This window comes from Prunus mume, linkage group LG8 (assembly GCF_029339155.1).
Source record: "Prunus mume cultivar Tortuosa linkage group LG8, ASM2933915v1, whole genome shotgun sequence".
In the NCBI taxonomy this organism is placed as follows: domain Eukaryota; kingdom Viridiplantae; phylum Streptophyta; class Magnoliopsida; order Rosales; family Rosaceae; genus Prunus; species Prunus mume.
Window position 1 is genome coordinate 4543116 of NC_142705.1, and position 27834 is coordinate 4570949.

The window sequence follows — 27834 nt, forward strand, 5'->3', positions numbered from 1 at the left end:
CTACAAACACGCAAATGACTCACCGTAATATATCTCAAGATTGAAATTGAGAATCATTCAACGCATGATCTCATTCATTCTAATGGGTTGTTGGAGAACTAAATGGATGGCTCATAAGGACATTGTAATTTTAGGGGTCATGAAAGTCGATCATTCAATGAAAAATTAATGTGGAGATTTTGTTATCTTTCTTGATTTTCAGGTGAATATTGCAAATCATACACGTCATCTCACAGGCCAGCTAGAAAGATACGAGGGGGTCCATTTCATTGAAGAATATACTCTCCATGCCAGGCTCTTAATTATCACTGTTGAGTAAAGCACCACCATCAGCAGACAGTATCATGGTACGGGATCTATGAGCAAGTTGCTCATGTGGGTTTGTTTTGTCAAACTTGTACTTGAAGATTATTTTCCTCCCTCATCACGTAAGTATATATACAATTAGCCACCACTAAAAGATCGTGTATATTCACACGAGATGATTAGTTTTATCATGTTGTTAGACTGTGAATCTGATGAAATATTAATATATTTTTTTGTTATGTTGTTAATTTGTGAATTTTGACATAAATATCATAGTCTAATAAAATAAGCATCTTCTATTGCAAAACTATCCGGCAACAAACTAGTACTACTTTGTCGTCGTGACAACTTTTCATCATCACCTTGTATACCTATACATATACATCGATCGATGAGCTGTCCTGCTCAAAGTTCATGGTTCATTCACGTATGTATATGATTGAGTATAGTACGTGGGAGAGAGCAACGGAAATTGTATACATGACAAGAAGAGATTTTGGCGTGGTTGGTGTGCATAAGCCATGGTTTTTTGTTTCTTTTGGACCACGTGATCTTGTGTGCCAATTGACTTAGATCCCCATAAAGATTTGCAGTATCTTAGATAGTCCCCCCCCACGAGGCCCATATTCATGTTTGTCTGCAAATCCTCTCTCTCTCTCTCTCTCTCTCTGAGTGTATATGTTGAAGAAGCGTATAGGATCCACAAACTCGACGTTTGCATTGCCATTTCGTTGTTGGAACGGATAGGCAAAGTCTTGAGATCCTCTCGAAGAAAACAATTTGACAAAATGAGTCCAGATTCATATCTGCTGGACAACCAAATATTTATATTAATGTTTTGGTGAAATATGATTGTCACCAACACTAATTGATATATATAACTGGATCCGTCAAAGTCATCATATAGTTCATGGTCCATGACTTGACCTTGGTCGATTGAGTTTCATGAGCTACTCCATATTCATATTCATATTGACTCAAGAGTCACCTCATTGCACGCTTAGAAGGTCACCCATGTAGATCAATACTATGCTTTAGTGTGTGTGTGTGTTGTGTATATATATATACAATCCAAGTGCTAGCCAGTTCAACTTAAAACAAAAGGAAATGAAGTATGCAAAGCCTTTCTTATTATTAGGTACCAAGTGTGTATATGTTAACTTCAATAGGGACCACATATATGAACTCTCGGGTTACTCAAAAGACAAGATCATTCACGTTCACGTGTGTAGGATCACTTAAGAGAGAAAGGTATGCATATTTCATATGAAGAGGACTTTGTCGACTGTAAATTTCACATATATATGTGAACTCTTGGATTACTTTAGATTCCGAACATCATACTATTATTTTAGATAAACATAAGAGGGTAAATTACAAAACCAAATACTAGGCGATCTCGTTTGGAAGTGATTCTAGATAGGTTAGAATCACTTCGCGTTTGGGAGTGATTCTCCGTATAATCACTTTAAGTGATTTTAAGTGATTCTAAGCAGAAGCACCTCCATATGATTATCTATAGAATTACTTAAAAACCACTTAATCACTCAACATATATAATTAAAAATTGGAATGTTCTATAGTTTTGTATTCAATCTCTTCCATTTTACAAGCTCGGGTACTCATTATTATTAAAACAATATATATCGTTGATTGAGATTCTAAGTTTTAGATCCCCATTAGATCTTTAAAAGTTGCTTACGAATTCTTAAAATGCCCAAAAGATCATTATTTCGGCATTTTCTTGGTTTTATATAACATTTTTTCGCCTAGAGGCTATAGGCTCCAAAAAAACAGAATATAATAATACAGCCACCCCTTTCTGCCCTTTTTTTTCCCCCAATTTATATCGTCCCTTTTGTTAGGTAGAAGACCTAACTATCACTGTTTATGCATGTGGGAATGCATGCTTAGTTGTTTTCATGAAGTTTGTTGATTTTATATATATTATTTATCCCTCACTACAGTAACCTAATTAACTTGACAACCTATCAACTTATATGTACACATCCTATTCGCTAAATTTAGTTAGTGATTTAATAACATTAATTATATTTTAGTTATCTTAATTAGGGATATGTTCAACATTACATATTGAACTAATATATACATATATATATGTGGACGTCATGCATTTTCTACTACTCATTCCTGTTTTTCTCTCTGTTTATAATGACATTCACACGATAATAACATTCGGACATCTCTGCATAGGAGAAATATATAATATATTGATAAAATATGAATGCATGGGTCATACGCATATATGGACCAGAATATGGTGGAAGGTCTTGCCATCCGATAGCTCCTCCTACCTGTGAGATCTATAGGTCAAAGATTTATCTGTTGAATTTGAATGGGTATATTTGTTATAGTCCAACATACATTATTATTCCAATCAAAATCTTTGCTTGCGACATGGCCATATCTTTGGCTATATATATAAGTTCCATGACGTTGTAAGTGTACAACCTGACCAAAGAACAACTGTCCAAGTACAATATATATAGAATATTAATAAATTACGATATGGTTCATTCTTTTATATATAATAATGTGTATATATATATGTTTCTGTTGCAAAGCATCAATTTTTTAAACTTGAAGTAAACAGGCAGAGCCAAGTTTTGGTGAATTCATACACTAGATTCTCCGGTGTGCATGGCATGCAGTTGTTTTCTTGCTATTTTTTTAATGAATGCATGCAAGACGCTGCAAATTTTCTTGATTTTTTTTATTCGAACTCATACACACTACACGGATGTCAAGACTCGAACCTAGAATCCTTCATAGAGAAACAATTGCTCCAAACCACTACAATAATAGTGAGTTAATTTGTAATGCAGTAATGTTGCGACTCACATATGTTATAGAAGTAGAACTTATTTTATGCGCATTTTATTATGCCAAGTTATTATATATAAGCACGGGTAAAAATTGAAGCTGCTTCCGAAAATATTATGAAACGTTTTTGGATTGGCTTTGTTCTCTTCTGAGAGTACATGTATGTAATTATGCCATTGAAACCCAAACAGAGACACCATGGCTGCTTATAATTATAGCCCTATTTGACTTTTACCCATCACTTGTAGCTCTAGATACACACAAACAAATCTTATATGGAAGAAAGTTTGTGATTTTGTCTCCCACATTTATTTGGTGACATAATAAATCCATGAATCTCAATATAATCTAACGATTGGCTTAACTCGTGAAACTCTCCTCTCTAAACCCTTTAGGGAAAATCTCAAACTGGATCCTTTTGATGATTCTCAAATTTGACCGCCATCCATGCTTAAATAATAAAAAACAAAAAACAGAGACCTTCTAAATAAACAAATAACTAGAAAAATTGACCAAACTTGACATTGCTTGACCTAAGATCAGAATCCAACGGCCGAAACGCATCGGGTTTGGTCTTCATGTTGGCCCACATATGAAGAAATCTGAACCCTCCAAATGGCCCACAAGATTAATGGAGTTGGAAATCTGTGGGTGCCATGCCAAGGAATCTTCATCGAACATCATGATTTCTAACGCATACAAAAAACGCATACCAAAAACGCATACAAAAACTCATACCAAAAACGCATACAGAACGGGTAACAAACAAGCAGTAAAACCCTTTTTCTTTTCTTTTCTTTTTCCTATCTCACACGAGTAATTCATGACGTTGGAAGAAAAAGAATAATCAAATCCAAGGCCTCGTCCTTGCGTATCTTTGAAAAGATAATGCAACAAGTTAGGCCTCAAACACGACGTCGTTTCGAGGTTTCCACACTCTGGTTGGTTCTCATGCAGCCTCATTTTCCTATATATACATATATGCACATATCTTCCCCCTTCATCTCAAACACCAACAAGCACTCCCTTCTGTTCCTTCTCTCCTCTCTCTCTCTCTCTCTCTCTCTCTCTCTCTCTCCAAAAAAAGAAAAACAAAATGGGCGAGAAGTTTCCAACCCCAACACTTTTGATAGTCATATTCTTCATTTTGAGCCGTCTGATCTCAACCATCGGGTACAGTCTTCGTGATGATCCTGAGTCCATTAGATTAGCTTCTAGTGATTATGGCCACATTCTCAGAGAAAACCCAGCAGCTGTTTTGTACCCAACCTCCATTGATGAAATTTCAAGCTTGATCAAATTCTCAAACCTTATTTCCACCCCCTTCAGCATAGCTGCTAGAGGCCATGGCCATTCCACCATGGGACAGGCCATGGCCCCAAATGGGGTTGTGGTGGACATGATGTCCTTGAAAAATCACCACCCTTCTCATGCCTCTGGGATTATTGTTAACACTTTTAATTTAAGTGTTAATAATAATAATTATTATGCTGATGTGGGAGGTGGTCAGCTTTGGATTGATGTGCTGCATGCCACATTAGAACATGGACTTGCACCGGTCGCGTGGACCGACTACTTGTACTTAACCGTCGGTGGGACCCTCTCCAACGCCGGCATCAGCGGCTCGGCTTTCCGGTTTGGTCCTCAGATTAGCAATGTGTATGAAATGGATGTCGTCACTGGTATGAGTTTGTCCCTTTGTTTTTTTCTCTTTTGTTTGGTTGCTAATTCTCCATATTTTCTTAATATTTTTGTGTCTCAGCATGATGACAACTTTGTAGCATACTAAGATACAAAAAAGTTGTTGAGAAACATGAAATGTACAGTTGTTTCCCAACGCATTTATTCATGTTTGAAGCTTGTTCTTTGGGGGCCCCACACGTTTGGAAAACCCTTTTAGGATAAGTTCACACACCCCACCAGCTGATCATGAATCATGATCATCTCACTACTGTTAATTAATCAGTGATTAATTAATTAGCAAGTTATCATTCTAATTAATTAGGTTTGTGTTATTTTCCAGGACAAGGTGATTTTGTGACTTGCTCCCCACAAAACAACTCTGATCTCTTCTTTGGGGTCCTTGGAGGCTTAGGTCAGTTTGGGATCATAACCAGGGCAAGAATTGCCCTAGAGCCGGCTCCGAAAAGGGTACGTGTACGGCTTCAGCAACCGGCAGACATTCATATAAAATCTTGACTTGGACTTTCTCTTTGGTCATAAATATTGTTCCCATTTCAACATAAACAGACAAATCCGAATTTGTTAGGCTGATCGACTCAATTGCACTTTTTCAACTTTGTTTTTTTCAATTCAAAATGACTTGTCTATGTTGCTTAAACAGGATCACAACAACCATCACATTAATCTCTCCTTTTTTGATTCTAAACTTTCCCCTTTTCTTTTGGGTTTGGTGGTGGAATGGAAGCCCGTTAATTTAAGAAATTATAGAATACTACTGTAGTATAGTCATGTGGACATCTTATAATATGAGTGCACAATAATATCAATAAATATCCACTTATATTAACACGTGTACAAGATGTACTGTGTGGCCGAACTAGTGTAGTATTTTATAATTACTCAATTAACCCCATTTATTTCTCCTAACATAAGCTATGATTTTTACATGATTAATTATATATTAATTATGTCTCTGTCAATTAAATTTGGTGATCCATTTGTTTGTAGGTTAAGTGGGTGCGAATGCTTTACAATGACTTCTCGGCATATGCCAGAGACCAAGAACGTTTAATTTCAGTCAATGGAAGGAAGCAAAGCAATGCCCTTGATTACTTAGAAGGTTCACTTCTAATCAACCAGGGTTCCCCGAATAATTGGAGATCCTCCTTTTTCCCACAATCCACTTACTCGAGAATTATTTCTCTTGTAACCAAACATGGCATAATCTATTCCCTGGAAGTTGCCAAATATTATGACCAACACACTGAAACGACAGTGGATAAGGTACATGTATCCCCATATATGACACCAACATTCTACCTTGTAGTAAATTGATGGTGTCAAATCAACAAGACCCCACAATCTAGTTTCAATGAATGTAATTTTATTTTATTTTATTTATTTTTTTGGGCGCAGGAACTTGAACTTCTACTCAAAGGGTTGAGTTTTCTTCCTGGATTTGTGTTCGAGAAGGATGTCGCCTATGTGGAGTTTCTGAATAGAGTTAAATCTGGAGAGGAAAAGCTTCAGTCACAAGGACAGTGGGATGTTCCTCATCCATGGCTGAATCTCTTTGTTCCGAAAAGTCGCATCTCGGATTTTGATGCAGGTGTGCTTAAGGGCATTGTTCTTAAGCGAAACATTACCACCGCACCCGTCCTCCTTTACCCAATGAACCGGACCAAGTAAGATTATAAATTCCTATAATTTATACAAACATTATAATAAAAACTATTTCAGACTAACTACATGTCTTAACCCCGGGTCTTACTCATCGCCTCTAATAAAGATGAGGCTCACTTATCTTTTATCAAAGAAGTGTCACCAAAATAACTAATAAATAAAATATGGTACAAATAGCAAGTCGAGTTCTCTTTGTATTATTTTGGAACTCAAATTAATAACCTTTGGAAACTAAATGCAGATGGGATGATCGAATGTCAGCGGTTGTGCCCGAAGAAGAAGTTTTCTACACCGTGGGATTTTTGCATTCAAGTGGGTTTGATGAGTGGGAGGCACTTGAGGAGCAAAACAAAGAGATACTAAAATTTTGTGCTGGTGTTGGTATAGAGATTAAGCAGTATCTTCCCTACTACAAAACACAACAAGGTTGGATGAACCACTTTGGCTCGAAATGGAACACCTTCCAAAAGAGGAAAGCTTTGTTCGACCCCAAGAAAATACTTTCACCAGGACAAAGAATTTTCAACAAATAACATATAATAATTCGGACTGAGGCATTAATAAGTTAATTTTATTTAGTACGTTTAGAAAGCTAGTATTAGTTTAAATTAATTAGAGTTTATATATAAGTTTACCAATAATTATGTGGAAGAAGAATTGTAAGGTACCCTTGGGCGTGAAGATTAGCATTGTAAAATATTATTTGGACTTTTAAATTAGTATATTTCAGATATTTTGTTTTTTTCTCCTTTTGTTTTATTATACTGTCATCAAATCAAGGATATGAAGTTGGTGACTGCCCTTGTGCTCCCGGTACACTTCAGTAGTAGTACCATGTGAGATTCCTGCCACCGTGCCACGTATGCCATGTAGAAAAAAGTTAAAAACAGGTTGGATTTGGAAACCCTCTTTTAACATCTTCTTGTCAATGGTATAGAGGTTAAAATAGAAGAGGATTATCGGCTTATGCAAATTAATGGCCCGAGTAATGGAAAAAAGGACAGTGCTTAATTTCAACTTGCCAACTCAAATATGGGACCCCTTTTAGGATTTGTTTGAGAGTGATTCTAGAAAGGTCATAATCGCTTATGAGGCGAAACATCTCTCACGTCTACTCCGTATTATCATTTTAGGTGATTTTTAGTGATTATAAGAAAAACACATCTCATGTGCTTCGCCATAAAATCACTTAGAAATGATTCTCTATATAAGTGATCATTGATCTATCCAGAATCACTCTCAAACGAGATTTTGACTTCTCGATTAAAATCAATCTTCTCAATCAATTCCCTGCAAAATCAATTCATGGCCAACAACAACAAAATTCATCCTTAAAATTCTTAAATGTGACCAACCAACCTAAAGGAGTGATTTTACACAAGAACTTCTCCATCCAAAATTACACAAATGTTGGCTTAGAAATATATGAAGAAATAAATATTTAGTGTGTATATATGTTGGTGTTAGTATCCCAATTATCATGCGAGGACTAAAGACAGCTAAATTTTGTGAATAATTAAAGTGCAAATTGGAATGTTTCCAACTCTCATCGCAGCCTTGAGGCAAAGCAGGAGACATTGAAAAGTAATTAGAATGAGTATGTTTAGTTTTCCCACTTACTATTAAATTTCCCAAACAGAAGAAAAGCAAATGAGCCGAGGATATTATTAGATTCTGTCAGCATAAAGGCATGAAATAATATCCAATAAAAGTTCCCGTTTTCGGAAAGAAGACACCGTCCTTCACCTTTGCAGCTTGCACTCGTGCCCTCCAATTTGCACTTTCTCACGTAAGACAAGCCTGGATAAGGCTTTAACTTTTCCCTTTTGGTTAAGCAAAACACTTTGTTAGATGCCTGGTCGGTGATATAATAATAGAATAAGTGGATTGAATTATTCTAATTGAACGAGTTTAACATACGATATATATACAACCGACACATACAATAATTCTTTTACAACAATCGTATTTTTAGTGGACAACATATATGCTTTACCTAGAATCAATTAAATGTGGGGTTTTAGAGAGTTTGAGATTCTTAAATAATAATTCGTTTAATTACCGTTGTTATTTTTAATGGATATAACATATGCTTCATCTAAGAACATCTACAGTCACCTATTTTAAGAGGTGGACAGAGAACATAATTGGAGTACTACATTTTATTTAAAGAAATGATTTAGGGAGAGAATACGAGTTTTAGAGTTTGAACTTCAAAATTTACGAACTAGGATACAGAGATAATATCCCATTTTCAAATAGCCACTAGTTGCTACCCTACTTTATATATATATATATATATATATGTGTGTGTGTGTCATTGTAGCAAAGTGACAAAACCCCGACATAATTATCATGTTTACTAAAATTAAGGGGTAGTTTTTCTACTTTGTGGTGGCCTCAGAATAAGCTAAGTGCACGCACATAATATTAATTTATATTCTAGAACTTCGCACTGTACTAGGTCATGTCCGATTCAATTGCAGCTTGCAGGCGACTAGGAGACATGAAAAGGGCCTCCATCAACGTATGTGTTGTGTTCAACTGCTGTCTTCGTTGATTTTTGCTAGACAAGATCCAGACATTCACACTGTGTAAATTATTATGATCTTCAAAAAGTGAAGGAAAAAAAATAAAGCTTTTATTAATTTATATATACAAGACTTTAGTCACATGATGACTGCCCCCCCCATGGCTTCGCAGCAGCTGCACTAAAAATAATATAAAAAACCATCTCATCAAAATATGATAACACCAAAGGCTCCACTAATGAAACCAATCAACCATACTACCTAAAGTGAGTTAGGCATACTTTATCCATCCTCTTGCTCTCGAGTTCGAGTCTTAATTCCGCAAATTAGGGTAGTTAAGAGAAAAAAAAAGCTCCATACTGAATGTTGTTGAAATTTTGAATGGGCTCCGAAATAGGTTTGAGTTCAGTCCAAATTATTCTGGCCCATCAACAAATCTAATTTGAAATATGGAGCCTGGGCTTTTGCTTGAAACTCACCGACCATGGTTTTGAGCCCAAAGTCGTATCCTCGGTCTGGTCTGGTGTATAGAAGGCTAAGATACTCAACTTCTCACTAACAATGGCGCTGCCACTGTTTTCAGCGAACCCATCCACTACCTGTTCCTCTACTTGCAGTTTCCATGCACCTCATCCTCTGTGCTTTCTTCTTCTACATCATCAAACCCATTCTTTCAAAAGTTGCAGAGCTCTCAGGTTCAGAGTTTCGTGTAAGACTGTTCAAGTTGATACCCAGGAGCAGCCCCAGAGAATCAAAGTAGCTTTTGAGGCCACAAGGAAGAAGAGGAAGCCCAAGCCAAGCTTCTTCGAGCAAATTCAGGACAAATGGTCAATGAAAGTCAATTCCCCGAGAGACAAATTTCCCTGGCAAAAACAGAATGAACTAGTACAAGAAGAAAAAGAGGAGGTGGAGGAGGACGACGAAGAAGAAGGAGAAGAGGTGTTTGAGCCTAAAATAAGCAAACAAGAGGAAGGTCAGAAATGTTATGGGGAACGTGTGGCTGAACCAGTGAATCAGAAAGTGAGTTTTTCTTTGCCAAACCGTATTATTTATGCTCCTTGGGCTCATGGTAGCAAACGCATTACGCCCCAAGTTGATTCTGAGCCTGAAACCTCACAACACAGTGGTGCACAAGGCAAAAATCTTGATGGGTTTGCTGGGCATTCTACAAGTGGTGCCGTTAAAAAAGAGAAAAGCTTTGAGCGGCGATTTGATAGTAATAGAAAATTGGAGAGAGAAAGGGCTGGGGAAGTTGGTATAATTTCGATTGGAGTTTCGAAAAAAGAGGAGAAAATGATCTCAAAAGGCTTAAATGGCGTTTCTTTGGATGAAACACTATCTGGGGATGGTGAAAATGATGAAAAGGTTGAAAACTTTGTGTATTCTGGCAGTGGTTCTATTCGGTTGCCTTGGAAGAGAGAAAGTGAATTGAGTTCTGAGGAAGGTGATAAGACAAGGAAAAGGAGGAGCAACACGGAATTGGCGGAGCGAATGCTTCCGGATCATGAGCTGCGGAGGCTGAGGAATGTTTCTCTGAGAATGCTGGAGAGGATAAAAGTTGGAGTTACTGGTATCACACAGGCATTGGTGAATACTATACATGAGAAGTGGAAGATAGATGAAGTGGTCAAGTTGAAGTTTGAAGAGCCATTCTCACTTAACATGAAAAGGACCCATGAAATTTTAGAGGTTAGTGTTGGTACACTGTTTGCTCTGTTTGTTATTTCGTTCCTCACAATGTGTAGAATTATTCAATCAATTTTGAGGTTTCGATGATTAAGTGATACTTAACTGACATGTATTATCAAAATTATGTTGAAATGGAGATGCATTTATGATATTTGTCATAGGTAGGCAATGCTTTCTCTTTGTATATTAAGATGTTTGCAAGAATTGAGGCCGTTAGCAACTTATTTGGGTTATCTTTTGTTCTCTGCCAGAGTAAAACTGGAGGTTTGGTTATATGGAGATCAGGCAGTTCAGTAGTGTTATACAGGGGAATGACATATAATCTTCCGTGTGTACAAACATATGCCAAACAGAGTCAGACTAATTCACATATGATGCAACACTCAGAAAATGCTACCAGTGATAGCATGCACAATGTAGGTGTGAAAGATGTGTCTAGGACTACAGATTTTCCAAGTCTCGAGTCTGCAGAGTATTTGAAGGATTTATCTCAACAAGAACTCATGGCTTTGAATGATCTAAACCATTTGTTAGATGAGTTGGGTCCACGGTTTAAGGATTGGATAGGCCGTGAGCCATTGCCTGTGGATGCTGACTTGCTTCCTTCCGTGGTTCCTGGATATAAAACTCCCTTCAGACTTCTCCCTTATGGGTTTAGACCTTGTCTAAGAGACAAGGACATGACAAAATACCGTAGGCTTGCTAGAACTGTGCCTCCACACTTTGCTTTAGGTATGTAAGACCTACTGCATATGATTGTATTAAATTACGAAATCTTGTTTTCTTCACATGTTTCGTGTATGATAAATTGTCATAGGAAGGAATAGAGAACTGCAAGGTCTGGCTAATGCTATGATGAAGCTTTGGGAGAAGAGTGCTATTGCAAAGATAGCCATCAAACGTGGAGTACAGAACACATGTAATGAAAGGATGGCAGAAGAACTAAAGGTGAGACATAATGTCCATCTACTTCTTGAATGTCAAGACGTTTGCATATTTACTTACACTACCATACATCTTGAATGTACATTTCATGCTTTGTTTCCAGCTTTTGGAGGCTGTTGACCTCACTTCATTTTCTAGCAGCTGCTCTAATTCCATCTACCCTCTGAGTTATGGATTCTGAATACCCATTTTTCTAATCATTTCTATTGCTGATGAGTGTTGCATTTTATATGTGCAGAGATTGACAGGGGGTACACTTCTCTCTAGAAACAAAGATTTTATCGTTTTTTACAGGGGTAATGACTACTTGCCATCTGTTGTCACGGGGGTATTAGAAGAGAGGAGAAAATTAAGAGATCTCCAACAAGATGAGGAAGAACAAGCACGACAAATGGCTGCAGACTATGTTGTGTCAAACTCCGAAGCTTCTAAACGCCAATTTGTTGCTGGAACCCTTGCAGAAACCATGGCAGCAACCACCCACTGGAGAAACCAACTGACCATTGATAGAGTCGAAAAAATGAGAAGAGATTCAACTTTTGCTAGACGTGCATCTTTAGTCAGACACCTTGAGAAGAAACTGGCTCTTGTAAGTCAAAAATGCTGTATATCTAAGTGTTGTACATAAAAAATCTGGTGCGCCAAAAAACTCTCTTTTAGGAATTTCAAAATTGTGACATATTTATAACCTTGGATGAACCTAGGCAAAAGGGAAGCTCAGAAAGGCTGAGAAGGCTTTAGCAAGGGTGCAGGAAAGTTTGGAACCATCAGATCTCCCAGATGATTTGGAAACCTTAACTGATGAGGATAGGTTCTTGTTCCGTAAGATTGGTCTCAGTATGAAACCCTTCCTGCTTCTAGGTAAGAACTACTTCTACTTTGGATTTAATGAAGTCATTGGGGAGAGTTAAATGCTTGAGTTATTTCTATTTCAGGGAGGCGAGAGGTTTACTCTGGCACCATAGAGAATATGCACTTGCACTGGAAGCATAAAGAGTTGGTGAAGATAATCGTGAGAGGAAAAAGTTTTGAGCAAGTCAAGCACATCGCGATTTCTTTGGAAGCAGAGAGTGGTGGGGTGCTAGTATCTCTAGATAAAACTACCAAAGGCTATGCTATTATTCTCTATCGTGGAAAGAACTATCAATGCCCTCTTCCATTAAGGCCTAGGAATTTATTGACAAGAAGGCAGGCATTGGCTCGGTCAGTTGAACTACAGAGACGCGAGGTGACATTATAATTAATGGTGTTTGACATTTTGTATATATTAATGATGGCTATTATTTCATTTGTAATAGATTTCCTATCTTTTGCAGGCATTGAAGCATCATATTTCAGACTTAGAGGAGAAAGTTGGGCTGTTGAAATCTGAACTAGTATGATATCCATTGCTTTGTAGTAATTTTGATGTGGTGGTGACTTCATTTGCTTTTCAGTAATGTATATTCTTCTGCTGTTAATTTCAGGAGGAAATGGGGAATGGGAGAATGGTTGATGATGGAAGAACCTTGCATTCAACAGGAGATGATCCTCTTATCCCCAGTGATGACAGCGAAGAGGTAAATAATGACCCACTATGTCACTTTGAGTTAGTACAACGTGCCTCTTATTATGTCAAGAACTGAGATGCTTCAAATTTTTCTTGAACCAGGATGAAGGGGAAGAGGCATATCTTGAAGTATATGATAGTGGCAATGAGGATAACAATAACGAACATGAGATTGTTGGATCTGTTTAGTTAATTCCACAAGCTGATTGGTACTTCAGAGTTGAAGATTGATCTGCAAAGGAGATGTATGCTGAGGGTATCAGTGGCAGTCTCCTATAAGATATCTGCAGAGATCTAAACATTAGTTGGGATGAACCAGAGGGTACAGCTGGATCTAAATGTTTGTTAGGTTAAACCGGAAACCCCTCCTGTAAGTTTCATTTATGATCCCTGTAGACCAGTACATGCAAGCTAGGGACGTTGTTCAACTTCAAACCAGTTTAGCAATTCAAGCAGCTGATTGATACTTCAGGGGTGAAGATTGCAGATGTCTGAGAAGATAGCTCCGATCAGCATTGTCTAAGTAATCTCAGTAGTTTTAACGGCGTGTAAACGTGTATTGAGATTATTGTAAATACGTGATTTGTTAAAGTCTCATTTATTAATTATACGTTCGTCCCTTTATAAGTGCCAAAATTTTACGTTCCATGATGTTTCCTGGTTACTTTTGTTTTGAAGCAAATAATTTTACAGTTTTGATGTTACTATCATCCTACGTCTGTTAACTTAGTTACCAAACTTGTGGCAGATATGTATTCTGCTTGATAATAGGCTTCCATCCAACAATACATTTGCACATAAAGTCTGGTTTAATCATATTGATATTACAAGGAGATAAGACATTTCCACACCTTCCTTAGCCACCTTATTTCAGGAGTTGACTTCGTGACAACATCATACTCGTTACATGCAATCATGTTCTTGTATAAATCATCGTCATTAAAGTGGTTTGTACGACAAATGCATCATATTTGAGTAAATGCCAGGAAACAACTCAGTTGGAAGTAGCCTTGTCCTGCTGCAGAGCTGCCTTTATGAAGTCCAAAACAACTGATACTAACTCAGCCTGATGTGAGGTGTAACAATGATCAGCCCCTTCTATAACATGTAATTTGTGGTTTGGTATTATCTTCGAAAACTCTAATGCATCTTCAACAGGGATGGTCTCATCAGCAGAACCATGGACTGTCAAGACCCTGTATATACAGAATTGCCCATAAACTTGGTTATGCAGAAAATTCAAGGAAAAAGCCAGAAAGATGAATATACAAAAATCAACCATAAAACAATGAAGACAAAATTAACTAAAGTTTGCTTACTGGCATTCTTTGTCAATCTGAAGGCATGCTTCATGCATATCAGTACTCAGGCGATCCATCAAACTTTCCTCGGTCACACGATAACTAACATCTCCTACAAGCATGGCATCCCTTAACTGTGTTAAAGGCCAGCATACACATTGTTTTTGTGTGTTTCTTTGTGTTGTGTGTGAGTGCGCATGTCACTGAAAGCATCCAATCTTCTGGCATCTATTCAAAATTTGACCACAACTAATTACTATAAAAATCAATATCATCTCTAAATTTCTTAGTTGCAGATAATTTTTAAAAAATTCAAAGAAAAAGGAAGGGAGAAAACAGGTAAGTTGGTCCTTCATCATTCATCGACACTAGAACCACAGTAATTTATGCTCAAGAACAGGTTCAGCATGAACTCACAAATGAATTTTGTAATTCACCACACATGATAAGAATTAGAAATTACCTGTCTTATTCTTGACATCAAGATATCCTTCCTTCTTGATTGTTTCCAGAAAGTCTTTCCCTAAGCGTTCTTCAATACCTCTCTGGAGATCATAACGTCCAGAAACATTGACAACCGTGCGAATGCCATGATACTTAGAAGGATACAGGAGCACCACATCACCACCTGTAGTAACAATTTTCAGCAATAATTTTGGTGCAAAATACAAAACTACTCTGTTTTCAATATGGTTTTGCCCAATATCAGCAGTTATAGATTTATCAACAATAACTTGGCTAACAGCTAAGCTGCTAAGATCATGTTGACCTAAAGTTAACTTTGGCTCCAGACATTGCCTCGTTCAAAACTTTCATCAATGACTAACACGTAATAAGAGTAATATTAAAATAAGTCTCATTCAAAAGTTTCATGAATGATAATTTATAATAGCATTTTTTCCTCTATTTTATTAAAGTAAAATCTCACATACATGCAAAACAATCCAACGCACCTTTACTGTGCCCAAGAATTGTACTTGCTGCACGGTTTGCCCCAGAGAAGTGTTGGATCACAGCATGCAAGTCATCAGCCTCTCTCCAATAGTTACCATACTGAAAGGTGCCTTCACTCTCCCTGACAACCAAAATACCATCAATATAATTTTTAGATCTCAAACTCCGGGACTTCCATAACATGATGGCGGTTACGAACAGCATGACAGAGACAGTGCCACACTCACGACTATGAAACTAAAGCACAACTGAACTCTTCACAAAACCCATCAACTAAAAGAATTTCAAATCCTGTAATACCACAGCCTTACCCATTTCCAGCAAAGTCAAAACGGAAGGCACTAATTCCTTCATTTTCCAATGCAATGGCAAGGTTTGTAATGGCAGTGGTTTCCTGGAAATCAAGAGACATAGGCTGTAAAACTTTGGCCACAATGAAACCAACTGAGCATATAATTTTCCATAATGAAATGATACAGAAAATAACTTAAATTTAAAGCATCCTAATCAAGCTGGAATTTCAGACCAAAAATTAAATTAAATTAAAGCTGGAATTGAACTTTGAAAAGAAGGGAAAAAGAAAAAAGCGAAGTCGACACTACATATGTTACAAAAGCCAACCTTGGTGGATCGAAAACCATGACATAAGATTACAATCTCCTCAGAACCGGTTTCATGTAATAGGCCCACGAGTTTTTCACCATGTTTGTTGGGTACAATGATTTTCTGTTGCCGACCCACTGAAACAACGCAATTCACAAAGCAACCTAAATTTCTTAGAAAGTCGATACCTTGCTGAATGTTCTTGGCACGAAAATAAAAATTCTTACCTGGGTTGTGTGCAGATTGTGCCATTTTCAAGATTCGTTTTGGGCTGCGATTTTGGTAAAGAGTAAATTTTGGTGAAGGGAAGCTAATGGGAGTGAAAGAACTTGAGAGCAGCATAGCATTAATGGAAACTATAAACAGAGTAACTATAAATCTTCAAAGCAATGGAAGTTACCTTCGGCCTTTGCTTGCTGCTCTTTTCGTCTGCAATGTAAATTTACAGAGCTCCTGTGAGTTTGGAATTGGAGCATCGGACCACTCAGACTCGGTCACTTTTACTTGCCAACAAAATAATGGGGAATGCTACTAACTTCCTCTCTAACATTCTTTTTGGACTTTTTCTATTTTTTGTTTGACATGTTATTCTCCTTACATTTAAAATAATGTCATTAATATATTATACAAGTTAACTTTTACTTTCCAAGTTTATCCTTATTAAATATATTCAATTTATCCTAAAAAATTTCACAACTTTCTCACCATCTTATTATTATTTTTTTTAACGTCAATTTTTTTTTAATTTAAGAAAATGTCTGCTTTTAAAAAGAGGAATGTCCCTTTTTTTTAACGTCAAGTTTAGACTCTTTTTTTTAATTTTAAAAAAGGACATTCCCTCTTCTTCTTTTTTTTAAAAACAAACATTTTCTTAAAAAAAATAAATAATTGACATTAATTTTTCTTTAATAAGATGGTAAGAAAGTTGTGAATTTTTTTTGGATAAATTGAATATATTTAATAAAGGTAAACTTGGAAAGCAAAAGTTAGCTTGTATAATATATTAATGACATTGTTTTAAGTGTAAGGAGAATGACACATGTCAAACAAAAAATGGAGAAGGTTAGAGCACTTCCACCCACAAGGGCTAAGTCTAAGGCAAGAGCAAGCAAGGGCTGCCACTATTCACGTGAATAGTGTCAGCCTTTGCATCTATGGTTCCACCCATGAGGACAAAGTCTAGGGCAAGTCTAAGGTAATTACTATTCATTGTACTTTATTTCCTATTTTTTTATACTTTAAACCATTAATTTTGATAAGCTTTTTAGATTATATTTTCGGTTGTCACGTGTCACTATTTATTATAAAATTTTCACTTAAAATTTAAGATAACATTTTTCGGATAAGATTTTCAAATAAAATTTTCGGATAAAATTTTTGGTTGCCACATGTCCATATTTATTATAAAATTTTGACCTCTTCAAACATTTGTCCACGACCCTCCAGTTTCGATGGAAGATGACATTTGTATTTTTGCACAAATGAAATTTTGTAATAGAAAATTTGGTGTGGAAAGTGAAAAATATTTGAAGGAGATGAGTTTGTATGAAGATTTGGTGTGGAAAGTGAATAAAATTGTTAGGTATTTATAGGGAAAAAATCCAGAATTTTTTGGTATTTTTTAAAAAAAAAATTGAATTTTTTATGCCATTTGTTTTTTTTTTTTTTAATACAAATGGAAAGTAGTAGAAAAATGTGAGGGAAAAATAAAATGGTTATGTATTTATAGGGAAAAAATACATAATTTTTTGGTATTTAAAAAAAAATTCAGAATTTTTTTTGATTTTTAGCCAAAACAACGAGGATCGTCGGATTGCTGGAAAAAGGATCGGAGAGTCGAGGTTGTGACACGTGGCACATTACCGCGCGATGATGTCACGACGTCATCGAACTCTGAAGCCAGTGGAAACCTGCCCTTGGGCTTGCCCGGGAAGTGGGCGGAGCTGTTTTGGGCCATCTGGGGGCCTTTGCCCGTTCTGTACTGCGGTGGAAGTACTTTTAGAGAGAAGGTTGCTAGCATTCCTCCAAAATAATATTGGGGTTTTTCTGGTTTTGGTCTGCAACAATATCTTTTTTACTGTTGAATCTCTGATATTTATGGTATTTGCAAAACTGTCAACTCTACCTGTTTTTTTTTCTTTTTAAGGTTTTGTTTTGTTTTGTGTGTGTGTGAGCGTGTGCGCTCATTTGAGACTTTTTCCGCAACTTCCTTGGTCACCTTAATTTGAGAGTCAACTTTATGTGAAAATCTTCCTCCTTACATTCAATCACGTTCTTGCCTAATCTTCAACAAATTTGGTGATTAAATGCAGAATAAACTTATAGCATTTTGAGTTCATTAAGCTAGAAAGTCACAAATTACTGCTTCACATTTTGAGTTGAAACCATGACTGAATTTTGAGATAACACCTCAGATCACGAGGCAAATGGTTCACAATTACATCACGGAGTTGTTCATTGTTTCATGCCATTGAACAGTTTTCTCAGAATTCACCATGGCAAAGCATATGAATTTATGTACATGTATCCAACTAAATCAAGTTAAGAACCACCCAACTGACACGCCGACGGGTACAACACTACAGAAATTTATTATGCTGATTGGCATGGAGGATCTATTTGGAAGCAGCCTTGTCCTGCTGCTGAGCTGCCTTTATGAAGTCCAAAAACAATGATCAGCTCCTTCTATAACAAGTAACTTGTGGTTAGGTATTATCTTAGCAAACTCGAATGCGTCTTCAACAGGGATGGCCTCATCAGCAGATCCATGGACTGTCAAGACCCTGGATATACAGAACCGCTGATAAACTTGGCCACATAATAACTATTAATTAATCAACTATCTTTTCTTTTTTAATTTTGCACGATGTATGCTGGTGCCAATAGTTAATTGTTGCGAACGCCATGATCAGCTACTGCAATAATGTGAAAATGTGAATCACATGCAAACGATAGTTGATATTAAAAAACTGAAAGCAGAGCTGTCTTAAGAAGAGTATAATAAGTTAATCAGATCACTTGAGCTGTCTAAAAACTGAAAGCAGAGCTGTCTTAAGAAGACTATAATAAGTTAAGAAGAATATATAATATGATATGAGGTTAAATTACAAATTTCTTTTGGGTTAACAATTGGTGGTGTTGCCATCCGTTACCTAACGAGTTGTATCAAAACGTCAGAATTCTTTCATGTAGATGAAGACATAGCGTGGGAGCTATCTATTCTGCTGGATAATAAAGCTTCAACATCAAATGAGTCTGGTTTGATGTTATAAGTAGATGAAGAGATTTCCACAAATTTTGGTGAAACCGATGATAAATTTCATACTTTGCAGTAAAACTGCAGTCTGCAGCCAGAGATGAATTTAGTGCAAGTAATTAGAGGCTTTTGCGAATTCTCATTGCTAGCCACACAAATTTCATATAAATGCGAACAAGTACAACATTGGTTTTATTTTGAACATACAACAAATGAAATCAGCAGAGACTAAGACAACAATTCCAATTCACACAGGACATGATCATGTGTCTAGGAATATTACAATGACATTGACGAAAGTGCAAATAATCTTGCCTGACTAGTAGTAAGTCAGAAGGGAATACAAGGTTTGCAAGAAGGTAAAACCTAGGATCAAGAGCGCGGCAGCAAGCGAAAAGATTGACCATGGATTGCTGAAATAATCACGTCTGAGAATTGTTTGCCATCTGTGCCAGCGACCCTGATAATATGCATTCACATTCTTGGTGAGATTCTCGTAACAGAAATAGCCAACTACAGTGTCACTGTAAAGCCTATTGAAGAGACAGGCTATGTCCTCCTTGCTCAATTGTGTAAGTATAATTTTTTTCTGAATGAGAAAGTCCGCATCTGTGCTAGTGTTAATAAGGTTATCCAATATGACAGCGTAAGAGGTAATGTTACAATCTGTGATGCTTGGATCCGACTGTTCATAGGCGATGAGGTTTCTGAAGAGAGACTCTGCATTTTCTCCAATATCTATTGGTGGGATTTCCATAACTCCATTTTCGAAGGTTATGTCGAGCATGTTGTCCCAAGTATCACTTCTACGTTTAAATTCGACACCAGCTTGTAGAAGTTCTGTGACAGAAGGAATCGGTTCCCAATAATCATGAGTTTCTGCTTGCGGGGACGAGGCAAGTAAAGAGTTTCTTATGCCATCAAGTAAATGCTTAGTTTCCAATGGTCTGTCAGCCTGTGGATCCTGGCCGAATGCAGACACCTCAAAGAATTCCAGAGCAAGCAGGAGTAGAGCTTTGGATTTTGGTTCATCTTTTTCCTTTGTGTGGTGGAATAAACAGTCAACGACTTTCCAAGGAAGCTGGTTTTCAAGTAGAGACAAGTCTTTTCTAAATACCGACGTCATCCATGACGTATTAAACACAGGATCATCCTCGTTTCTGGGCACCTCTTTTGCATACTTGCGGAAGAGCTCCACGATAAAGCAACCATCAACCACCATCATTTCCACAAATTTTTGACTACTCATATGAATTTTTTCGCCATAACAATCACGACAGTCTTGCTCCATACTTTTAATGGTTTCTACCAAGTACTCCAAACTGGTCTCTGAAGTTGGCTTTCGATCAAGGAGGCAATGCAAATACCACAGCTTAATCTCTTGCATCACTTTCAGGTTCTTTTTTCCATGTTGAAATGGCCCTATTGAAACCAAATTTGGAACAAAAGCTTTTTCGTTATGCCTGCGCAACACGTTAGGGATTCTAAATATGCAACTTCTAGCTGTTGATGGAGGATCCTGGAGAAGCTTTCCTCGAATCGAGGATACTATTAATTCCACATAATTTCTATCTTTAGTCAAGGTTGCCATATTCCCATCATTTTCTGCAATCACATCATCTTTGTCCTCATCCTTAATTTGCAACACGGAGTGGTCACTGACATTGTTGTACTTGTATGCCATCTTGAACTCTTAACTCCTATCAGTTAATCTGTTTTTAATAGAAGAGAAATGGATATTGTTTCAACCAAATATGTCAATAAAAGTACAAATATTGGAACAATATGTTTAGATGGAATACCTCTAAATCTAATCTGCTTAGCAGAAAATATCGAAAATAAAATCTAGTCTGCTTTATGCATGCCTGTAACACTTGTTTCACACAACTCTGAGGGATTGTTATTTAGAGATAAATTTCATGTTTGTAGTATATACGTTACCAGTAAGTAAAATCATGCTTATGTCACCGCTGCGTTGTAAAATTTGTGCAGGGTTTGTAGGAGACACTTACCAGGAGGATTGAATTTGATGCAGCTCTCCAATTGCAGGCTCTCTCTTTTGCTTGGAAGAAACTTGAGGAACGAGGGATTCGTCAGCCCTCTTCTTATAGCGACTTCTTCTTCTAGGCATCCTTACTGCAATAATGTGAAAATGAATTGAATTACAATATGCATTCCTGTTTACTAGGACTAGTCTAAGTCTTTAAATATGAGTATATATCATATGACCAGCTAATGTGAAAATGAATTGAATTACGATATGCATTCCCAAGAAATAATTAAAAAAGAAAAAGTCATTTGATTTGGATACTCTTCAGCATGAATCTTGCTTTCATCTATCAAGTCAATCAATATAGTGTGATCCAAAATATTCTAGAATTCCAAATTTATTCAATTACTTAAGTCAAGTCAATACCCACCATTGCATTGTGGAAATTAGTGTCTAACTTTTAGTGTCTAATCGGGGTAGATGATTCGTGGTCTTTTTCATGTCATATATGTCTTGTATAAGTATATGGCTCTATTTGGTCTCCTGCCTGAGTGTGAATATCTCAAACACGTTACAAGGATGATGGAGAAGGATTTGAAAGGAAAGGATCCCATCTCAAGTTGAAAGGAAATGCCAAAATTAATACATGCTCATCTTTTGCAATATCTCATACTCTCAGTCGTATCGTTCACTCATAAAGATAATTCACTTGTGAAAAATCTACTTTTGGTAAAAGTTTGACAAAGACACACATTGTCTTTAAGAAACCAGAATGATCAAAGATGTGCTTTTTGTGGAATTAAACAGTCCAAGTTTTCAAAGTCAAGCTAATACTTACACTAGCAATTGGGCAAGAAGGAAAAAAGTTATGAAACAGAGCCATGAAAATTATATCACCATGTAAATTTGCTTAAGAAATATAGAAGTCACCGCGGAAAGTTTTGGTTAATGGGGCATTTTTTCCTTAATAATGGAATTTTCAATTACAATGCAGTATTGACGATACTTAATTGTATTGTCAATTGAAAAAAAGTGGTAGAGGCTATAAATGTTACATTAAATTAACCTTACCAACTAGATAAGTGAAGTGGTTTGATAATGTTTTTTGTATAAGTTTATTCTCACAAATTATTTATGCACAAAATTGGCTTGAGATGAAGTAGAATCACCATCTCAAGTCAAGTAGAGTCAAGACTTGCATTCTTAAATACCAATCAAGTCATTCTTAAATAGTTTGGTGCATGTTGGAAGGCAAATCACCATCTCAAGTCTAAGTCAATAGTTGCGGGGGAAGAAAATAAGAAATTTTGGGGCAAAATTCGAGTAGGTACTATCTAATAATTTGAAACTCATTTGTCAAGAATTTGCTGCCATTAATGCATCATTGAAAAAGTTGGGTTCAATTACTCTCAAAAAATTTCTCCAATATAAGAATAGAAATTATCGAAATACGGTGCTCGTCCAATAACGTATTTAGAAATCATTTTCACAAAATGTTTTTATGAAATGAAACAGAGAAAACAAATTAATTTCCCAATTCAATGAAGTTTCTATGCAGAACCACACACAAAATTGAAAATGAAAATGCATGTTCTTATGTGAATTCCACAGCATTAATTTTACATTAATTTTGACATGTGATATTTTACTCTGCTTTTATGGTTTTGTCTTGTATGAGAACATTTTGCTCTGTTTTAGCTTACACAGGGCTTCAACTACATGCGTACTATTCCAACCATTTGATAAGCTTCCTGAACTAACAACCTTGTCACTAGAGGAGTGTGATCTTCCTTCTGCAATTCTTTCCACTCTTTCTTACATTAACTCTTCTAAATCTCTTGCTATCGTTAACCTTTATTCCAACCATTTGAGTACTTCTTCAATATTTCTATGGTTGTCCAACTATAATACCAGCCTTGTTGATCTTGACCTCTCTTGGAACCTTCTAGCCTGTTCAATTCCTGATATTTTTGGACACATGAGCTCTCCGGCATATCTTTCTCTCTCTTATAGCCAACTTGAAGGGTCATTACCTGATCTTACAATTGGTAGTTGGGATGCTTGTCCGTTACATAACAAGTTGTATAAGAGTCGGAAGTTTACTGGAACGCATCCGTATCCTGACTGGAATAAAGGAACCGAGTTAGAACTGGCTGGCCGCCTTGACCTGCATGCCTAGCCTTCCTGATGTCCAAAACAGCTCCGGCTAACTGGGAAAATGGATAAAATCACACCAAAGCAACTGTAAGATTTGTATCAATAAATTTCAACCCCCATGCCATCTATAGCCTCACACATGAATTTTGGAATTCACCACACATTAGCTAAGAATTAGAAACTTACGTACCTATCAGAATTCACCGTGGTAAGATAAGATGAGGGTTATATTGCAAGTAGTGTTTTTCCACAAGCTGTGGTGAGATTAATGACGGATTTCATGCTTTGAATTAAAATTGTAACCAGAAATGAACTTAGTGCAAGTAATTAGAGGTTTCTTAATCAATCATGAACAAGTTTTCCACAAACTTAAACCGCCCTGCAAATTCTCATTTCTATAGCTAATAGCTATACAAAAATTTTGTATACACCTAAGCAATTGCTGCCTTGGTTTATAATTGAACATACAACATATACAAACAGCTTTCACACCATGAGCCAAACCACAATTCCAACTCAAACGCACAGACACGACAATGTATTAATTAGTAATTATCTTTACAAAGACGGCAAAAGCACAGCTGCATACTGGAAGCCTAGTAATACGCCAGAATGGCATATATGGTCTAAATGAAGGTCAAACCTAGGATCAAGAGTGCAGCAGCAAAATGAAGGTCTGCCACCGGTGCCAGCAATCCTTATAATATGCATTCACATTCTGGTGAGCTCCGCGTAGGAGAGATCGCGCGGGATGGTGTCATTGTAAAGCCTGGTGAAGAAACGGGCTATGTCCTCGCTCAACACGGTAATTATAATTCCTCTCTGAATGAGAAAGTCTTCATCTTTGCTAGAGTTAATAAGGTTGTCCAAACCACAGCATAAGAGGTACCGTAAGAAATCGAGATGCTTGGATGCATTGATCGTACGCTATGAAGTTTCTGAAGAGAGGCTCTCCGTTCTCTCGAATGTTTACTGGCGGAATTCCATCACTCCATTCTGGTTATGTCGAGCATGTTGTTGTTGAAAAATAAAATGCCACATAGAAAACTTGACAAAATAGGTAGTTAAGTTAAAAACAATATATGTTGCTAGTAGTGCAATGACCTATCTCTCTAAAATGTAACAGTTATAATTGGTGTTTTGAAGCCGAACTGAAACTGAAACCTAACTTCTAGAGAAGTTCTTTATATACTATTTATTTATAAAAGATATTTAAAATGAGCCGCGTAAAGCCGAACGGCTATACGTTTAAAAAAAAAATTTGGAAAAAACGGCTATATAGCCGCACGGCTATACTAATTTTTTTTTAAAAAACCGAGTATAGCCGCTCGGCTATAATCATTAGCACGTCTCTTATTCTCTATTTTCATCAGTTCTTCTTCTGTTATCACTGCAAATTTCCATTGCTAGCTACATAAATTTTATATAAATGCGAACAAGTACAAAGTTGGTTTTATTTTCAACATACAACAAATAAAGACAAGAGGTTCTACATAAGAGACTAAAACAACAATTCCAATTCACACAGGACATGATCATGTGTCTAGGAACATTACAATGACATTGACAAAAGTGCAAATAATCTTGCCTGACTAGTAGTAAGTCAGAAGGGAATACAAGGTTTGCAAGAAGGTAAAACCTAGGATCAAGAGTGCGGCAGCAAGCGAAAAGATTGACCATGGATTGCTGAAATAATCACGTCTGAGAATTGTTTGCCATCTGTGCCAGCGGTCCTGATAATATGCATTCACATTCTTGGTGAGTTCCGCGTAACAGAAATAGCCAACTATAGTGTGACTGTAAAGCTTATTGAAGAGACAGGCTATGTCCTCCTTGCTCAATTTTGTAACTATGATTTCTTTCTGAATGAGAAAGTCCGCATCTTTGCTAGTGTTAATAAGGCTATCCAAGATGACAGCGTACGAGGTAATGCTACAAGTTATGATGCTTGGATCACACTGTTCATAGGCGATGAGGTTTCTGAAGAGAGACTCTGCATTGTATTCGATCTCTATTGGTGGGATTTCCATAACTCCATTTTTGAAGGTTATGTCGAGCATGTTGTCCCAAGTATCGCTTCTAACTTTAAATTCGACACCAGCTTGTAGAAGTTCTGTGACAGAAGGAATCGGTTCCCAATAACTATGAGTTTCTGCTTGCGGGTACAAGGCAAGTAAAGAGTTTCTTATGACATCAAGTAAATGCTTAGTTTCCAATGGTCTGTCGGTGTGTGTAACCTGGGCGAATGCAGGCCCCTCAAAGAATTCCACAGCAAGCAGGAGTAGAGCTTTGGATTCTGGTTTATCTTTTTCCTTTGTGTGGTGGAATAAACAGTCAACGACTTTCCAAGGAAGCTGGTTTTCAAGTAGAAACAAGTCTTTTCTAAGTGCCAACATCATCCATGCCGTATAGAACAGAGGATCATCCTCGTTTCTGGGCACCTCTTTTGCATACTTGCGGAAGACTTCAATGATAAAGCAACCGTCAACCACCATCATTTCCACAAATTTTTCACTACTCATATCAATTCTTTCTTCATAACAATCTCGACAGTGTTGCTCCATACTTCTAATGGCATCGACCAAGTACTCCAAACTGGTCTCTGAAGTTGGATTTCGACCAAGGAGGCAATGCAAATACCATAGCTTAATCTCTTCCATGACTTGCAGGTCCTTTTCTCCGTGGTGAAATGGCCCTATTGAAATTAAATCTGGAACAAAGGCTTTTTCATTATGCCTGCGTAGTACATTAGGGATTCTAAATATGCAACTACAAGCAGGACGTGGAGGCTGCTGCTGAATCCTTCCTCGAATTGAGGACACTATTAATTCCACAGCATTTCTATTTTCACTCAAGATTGCCATATTCCCATTATTTTCTGCAATCACATCATCTCTTCTGTCCTCATCCCTAATTTGCATCACGGAGTGGTCACTAACATTGCTGCCTGCCATCTGGAACACCTTACTCCAATCTGGTAATATATGTTTTTAATAGAAGAAAAATGGTTATTCTATCTATAGGCTTAATTAATGTCTTCCCCTTGTAACGGACATTCGGTCTCACTTTAACCCATATGGAACTGAAATGTTCTCACTTAACTCCACAATCTCAAAAATTGCTTAAATTTTTCTCACTTTACCATCTTCATCCACAAAACCCTTAAGTGTGCTGACCTGACATGAACATTTTAGTATTTTTAGCTATTATAAAATTTGAAGTAATCATTTTTTAAAGAGAACAGAGAAGGTGGTTTGGGTGTCATCATAAGTTGTTATGTTGTTATTTTTTATTTTAAAGTAATATTCATTTTTGTTTTTTTACTCTTGGTATGTACGTGGCAGACTTTTTAACAAAATAATGGATCCCTTTCATGCCACATTATCAATTTTGACAGTTTTTTAAACATACTTGACGGTACAGGGCAAATTGAGATAGACTCTATGGAGGGTTAAGTGAGAAAATTTTAATTTCAAGGGTAAAGTGAGATTGAGTGTCTGTTACAAGAGGGAAACAATAATTAATCTTATTCTTTAAACCAAATATGTCATCAATGCCTAGTGGAAAAGGGCCTTAACTTGCATACTAAATGGTCTTAAGTTCGAACCTCCATGGCACCTTGGTAGTGTGTGTGTGTGAAACTTTTCCCCTTGTAGTTAGACTATCGCTTATCGATTGCTTGTATTCAAATGATATATATATATATATATATATATTGGAACAATATATTAAGATGGAATGCCTCTAAATCTAATATGCTTAGCAGAAAATATAATAAAATGTAATCTGCTTTATGCATGCATGCATGTAACACTTGTTTCACACAACTCTTTTTAGAGATAAATTTCATATTTGTAGTATCCGTTAGTAGCGAGCAGTAAAAACATGCTTATGTTTGTCAATTACCTGTTGTCTAGAGGGAGATCGAGGCCTCGCACACCACTGATTCACACATTATAGTATTATACATACATATATATATATATGTATAGCAGGTAATTGACAAAGGTAAAGAGGAAAGTGCTTGTTACCTGGGGTGTGCGTTGCTCTTCAATTGCAGACTCTCTCTTTTCTTTTTGCTGGGAAGAAACTCAAGGGAAGGAGGGATCCTCGGCCCCTCTTATAGCTAGCGACTTCTAAGCATCCAATGTTGAAAATACTAATGCTCATTTTGCGATAAAAGTATCTAAAAAATTCTATAAGAATCAGGAATATAAGTAACTTGGTGGAAGAGGCAATGTCGCCTAAAGATCGGTGGCTGGAATAACAGCAAAGAATAAGCGCCAAGTCGGCGGTGTCGAATTTTCTAGATTATTTCACCATGATAACTTCAGATGAGGATT

General features: G+C 36.8%; 5 protein-coding genes across 11 annotated transcripts; 2 read left to right on the forward strand and 3 right to left on the reverse strand.

The window, feature by feature from the left end:
- The first annotated feature begins 4172 nt into the window (after positions 1-4172).
- Positions 4173-7263, forward strand: LOC103340690 (cytokinin dehydrogenase 3-like). The gene is made up of 5 exons (XM_008244132.2): positions 4173-4832; positions 5174-5301; positions 5842-6117; positions 6250-6518; positions 6758-7263. The coding sequence occupies exons 1-5, from the start codon at positions 4247-4249 to the stop codon at positions 7047-7049; spliced, it is 1551 nt and encodes a 516-aa protein (XP_008242354.1). The 5' UTR covers positions 4173-4246; the 3' UTR covers positions 7050-7263.
- A 2335-nt stretch (positions 7264-9598) lies between these two features.
- Positions 9599-13876, forward strand: LOC103340692 (CRS1 / YhbY (CRM) domain-containing protein). The gene is made up of 9 exons (XM_008244133.2): positions 9599-10736; positions 10988-11468; positions 11554-11684; positions 11920-12270; positions 12386-12542; positions 12617-12909; positions 12998-13057; positions 13148-13240; positions 13333-13876. The coding sequence occupies exons 1-9, from the start codon at positions 9609-9611 to the stop codon at positions 13417-13419; spliced, it is 2781 nt and encodes a 926-aa protein (XP_008242355.2). The 5' UTR covers positions 9599-9608; the 3' UTR covers positions 13420-13876.
- Positions 13877-14003: 127 nt separating this feature from the next.
- On the reverse strand, positions 14004-16605 carry LOC103340695 (uncharacterized). 6 transcript variants are annotated; one of them, XM_008244139.2, is made up of 8 exons: positions 16489-16605; positions 16316-16359; positions 16107-16225; positions 15797-15879; positions 15485-15606; positions 14995-15159; positions 14550-14643; positions 14004-14426 (listed from the first exon to the last, which is right to left on the reverse strand). In XM_008244139.2, exons 2-8 carry the CDS (start codon positions 16338-16340, stop codon positions 14225-14227), a joined length of 810 nt encoding a protein of 269 aa, XP_008242361.2. In that variant the 5' UTR covers positions 16341-16359; positions 16489-16605; the 3' UTR covers positions 14004-14224. The 6 variants fall into 6 exon arrangements, with proteins under 6 accessions (XP_008242361.2, XP_008242360.2, XP_008242359.2 ...); XM_008244138.3 differs by having other exon boundaries at positions 16107-16252; positions 16489-16601; XM_008244137.3 differs by lacking the exon at positions 16489-16605 and having other exon boundaries at positions 16316-16482.
- Positions 16606-19478: 2873 nt separating this feature from the next.
- Positions 19479-21523, reverse strand: LOC103340728 (UPF0481 protein At3g47200-like). Its single transcript, XM_008244172.3, has 2 exons — positions 21357-21523; positions 19479-21056 (listed from the first exon to the last, which is right to left on the reverse strand). Exon 2 carries the CDS (start codon positions 21026-21028, stop codon positions 19664-19666), a length of 1365 nt encoding a protein of 454 aa, XP_008242394.2. The 5' UTR covers positions 21029-21056; positions 21357-21523; the 3' UTR covers positions 19479-19663.
- Positions 21524-24929: 3406 nt separating this feature from the next.
- Positions 24930-27568, reverse strand: LOC103340730 (UPF0481 protein At3g47200-like). Of its 2 annotated transcripts, XM_089042279.1 has the most exons (3): positions 27523-27568; positions 27398-27433; positions 24930-26465 (listed from the first exon to the last, which is right to left on the reverse strand). In XM_089042279.1, the coding sequence occupies exon 3, from the start codon at positions 26443-26445 to the stop codon at positions 25084-25086; it is 1362 nt and encodes a 453-aa protein (XP_088898405.1). In that variant the 5' UTR covers positions 26446-26465; positions 27398-27433; positions 27523-27568; the 3' UTR covers positions 24930-25083. The 2 variants fall into 2 exon arrangements, with proteins under 2 accessions (XP_088898405.1, XP_008242396.2); XM_008244174.3 differs by having other exon boundaries at positions 27398-27562.
- Between the last annotated feature and the right edge of the window lie 266 nt (positions 27569-27834).

Coding starts and splice junctions, on each gene's coding strand:
- LOC103340730 (XM_089042279.1), bottom strand. CDS start 26,445: ATGGCAGGCAGCAATGTTAGTGACCACTCCGTGATGCAAATTAGGGAT.
- LOC103340728 (XM_008244172.3), bottom strand. CDS start 21,028: ATGGCATACAAGTACAACAATGTCAGTGACCACTCCGTGTTGCAAATT.
- LOC103340695 (XM_089042815.1), bottom strand. CDS start 16,430: ATGCTGCTCTCAAGTTCTTTCACTCCCATTAGCTTCCCTTCACCAAAA. Junction 15,880..16,106: donor ATGGTTTTCGATCCACCAAG/GTTGGCTTTTGT, acceptor CTTGATTTCCAG/GAAACCACTGCCATTACAAA. Junction 15,607..15,796: donor TTTGACTTTGCTGGAAATGG/GTAAGGCTGTGG, acceptor TTTGGTTGTCAG/GGAGAGTGAAGGCACCTTTC.
- LOC103340690 (XM_008244132.2), top strand. CDS start 4,247: ATGGGCGAGAAGTTTCCAACCCCAACACTTTTGATAGTCATATTCTTC. Junction 5,302..5,841: donor TAGAGCCGGCTCCGAAAAGG/GTACGTGTACGG, acceptor ATTTGTTTGTAG/GTTAAGTGGGTGCGAATGCT. Junction 6,519..6,757: donor TACCCAATGAACCGGACCAA/GTAAGATTATAA, acceptor AACTAAATGCAG/ATGGGATGATCGAATGTCAG.
- LOC103340692 (XM_008244133.2), top strand. CDS start 9,609: ATGGCGCTGCCACTGTTTTCAGCGAACCCATCCACTACCTGTTCCTCT. Junction 12,543..12,616: donor GAAACCCTTCCTGCTTCTAG/GTAAGAACTACT, acceptor TTTCTATTTCAG/GGAGGCGAGAGGTTTACTCT. Junction 12,910..12,997: donor TTGAACTACAGAGACGCGAG/GTGACATTATAA, acceptor TATCTTTTGCAG/GCATTGAAGCATCATATTTC.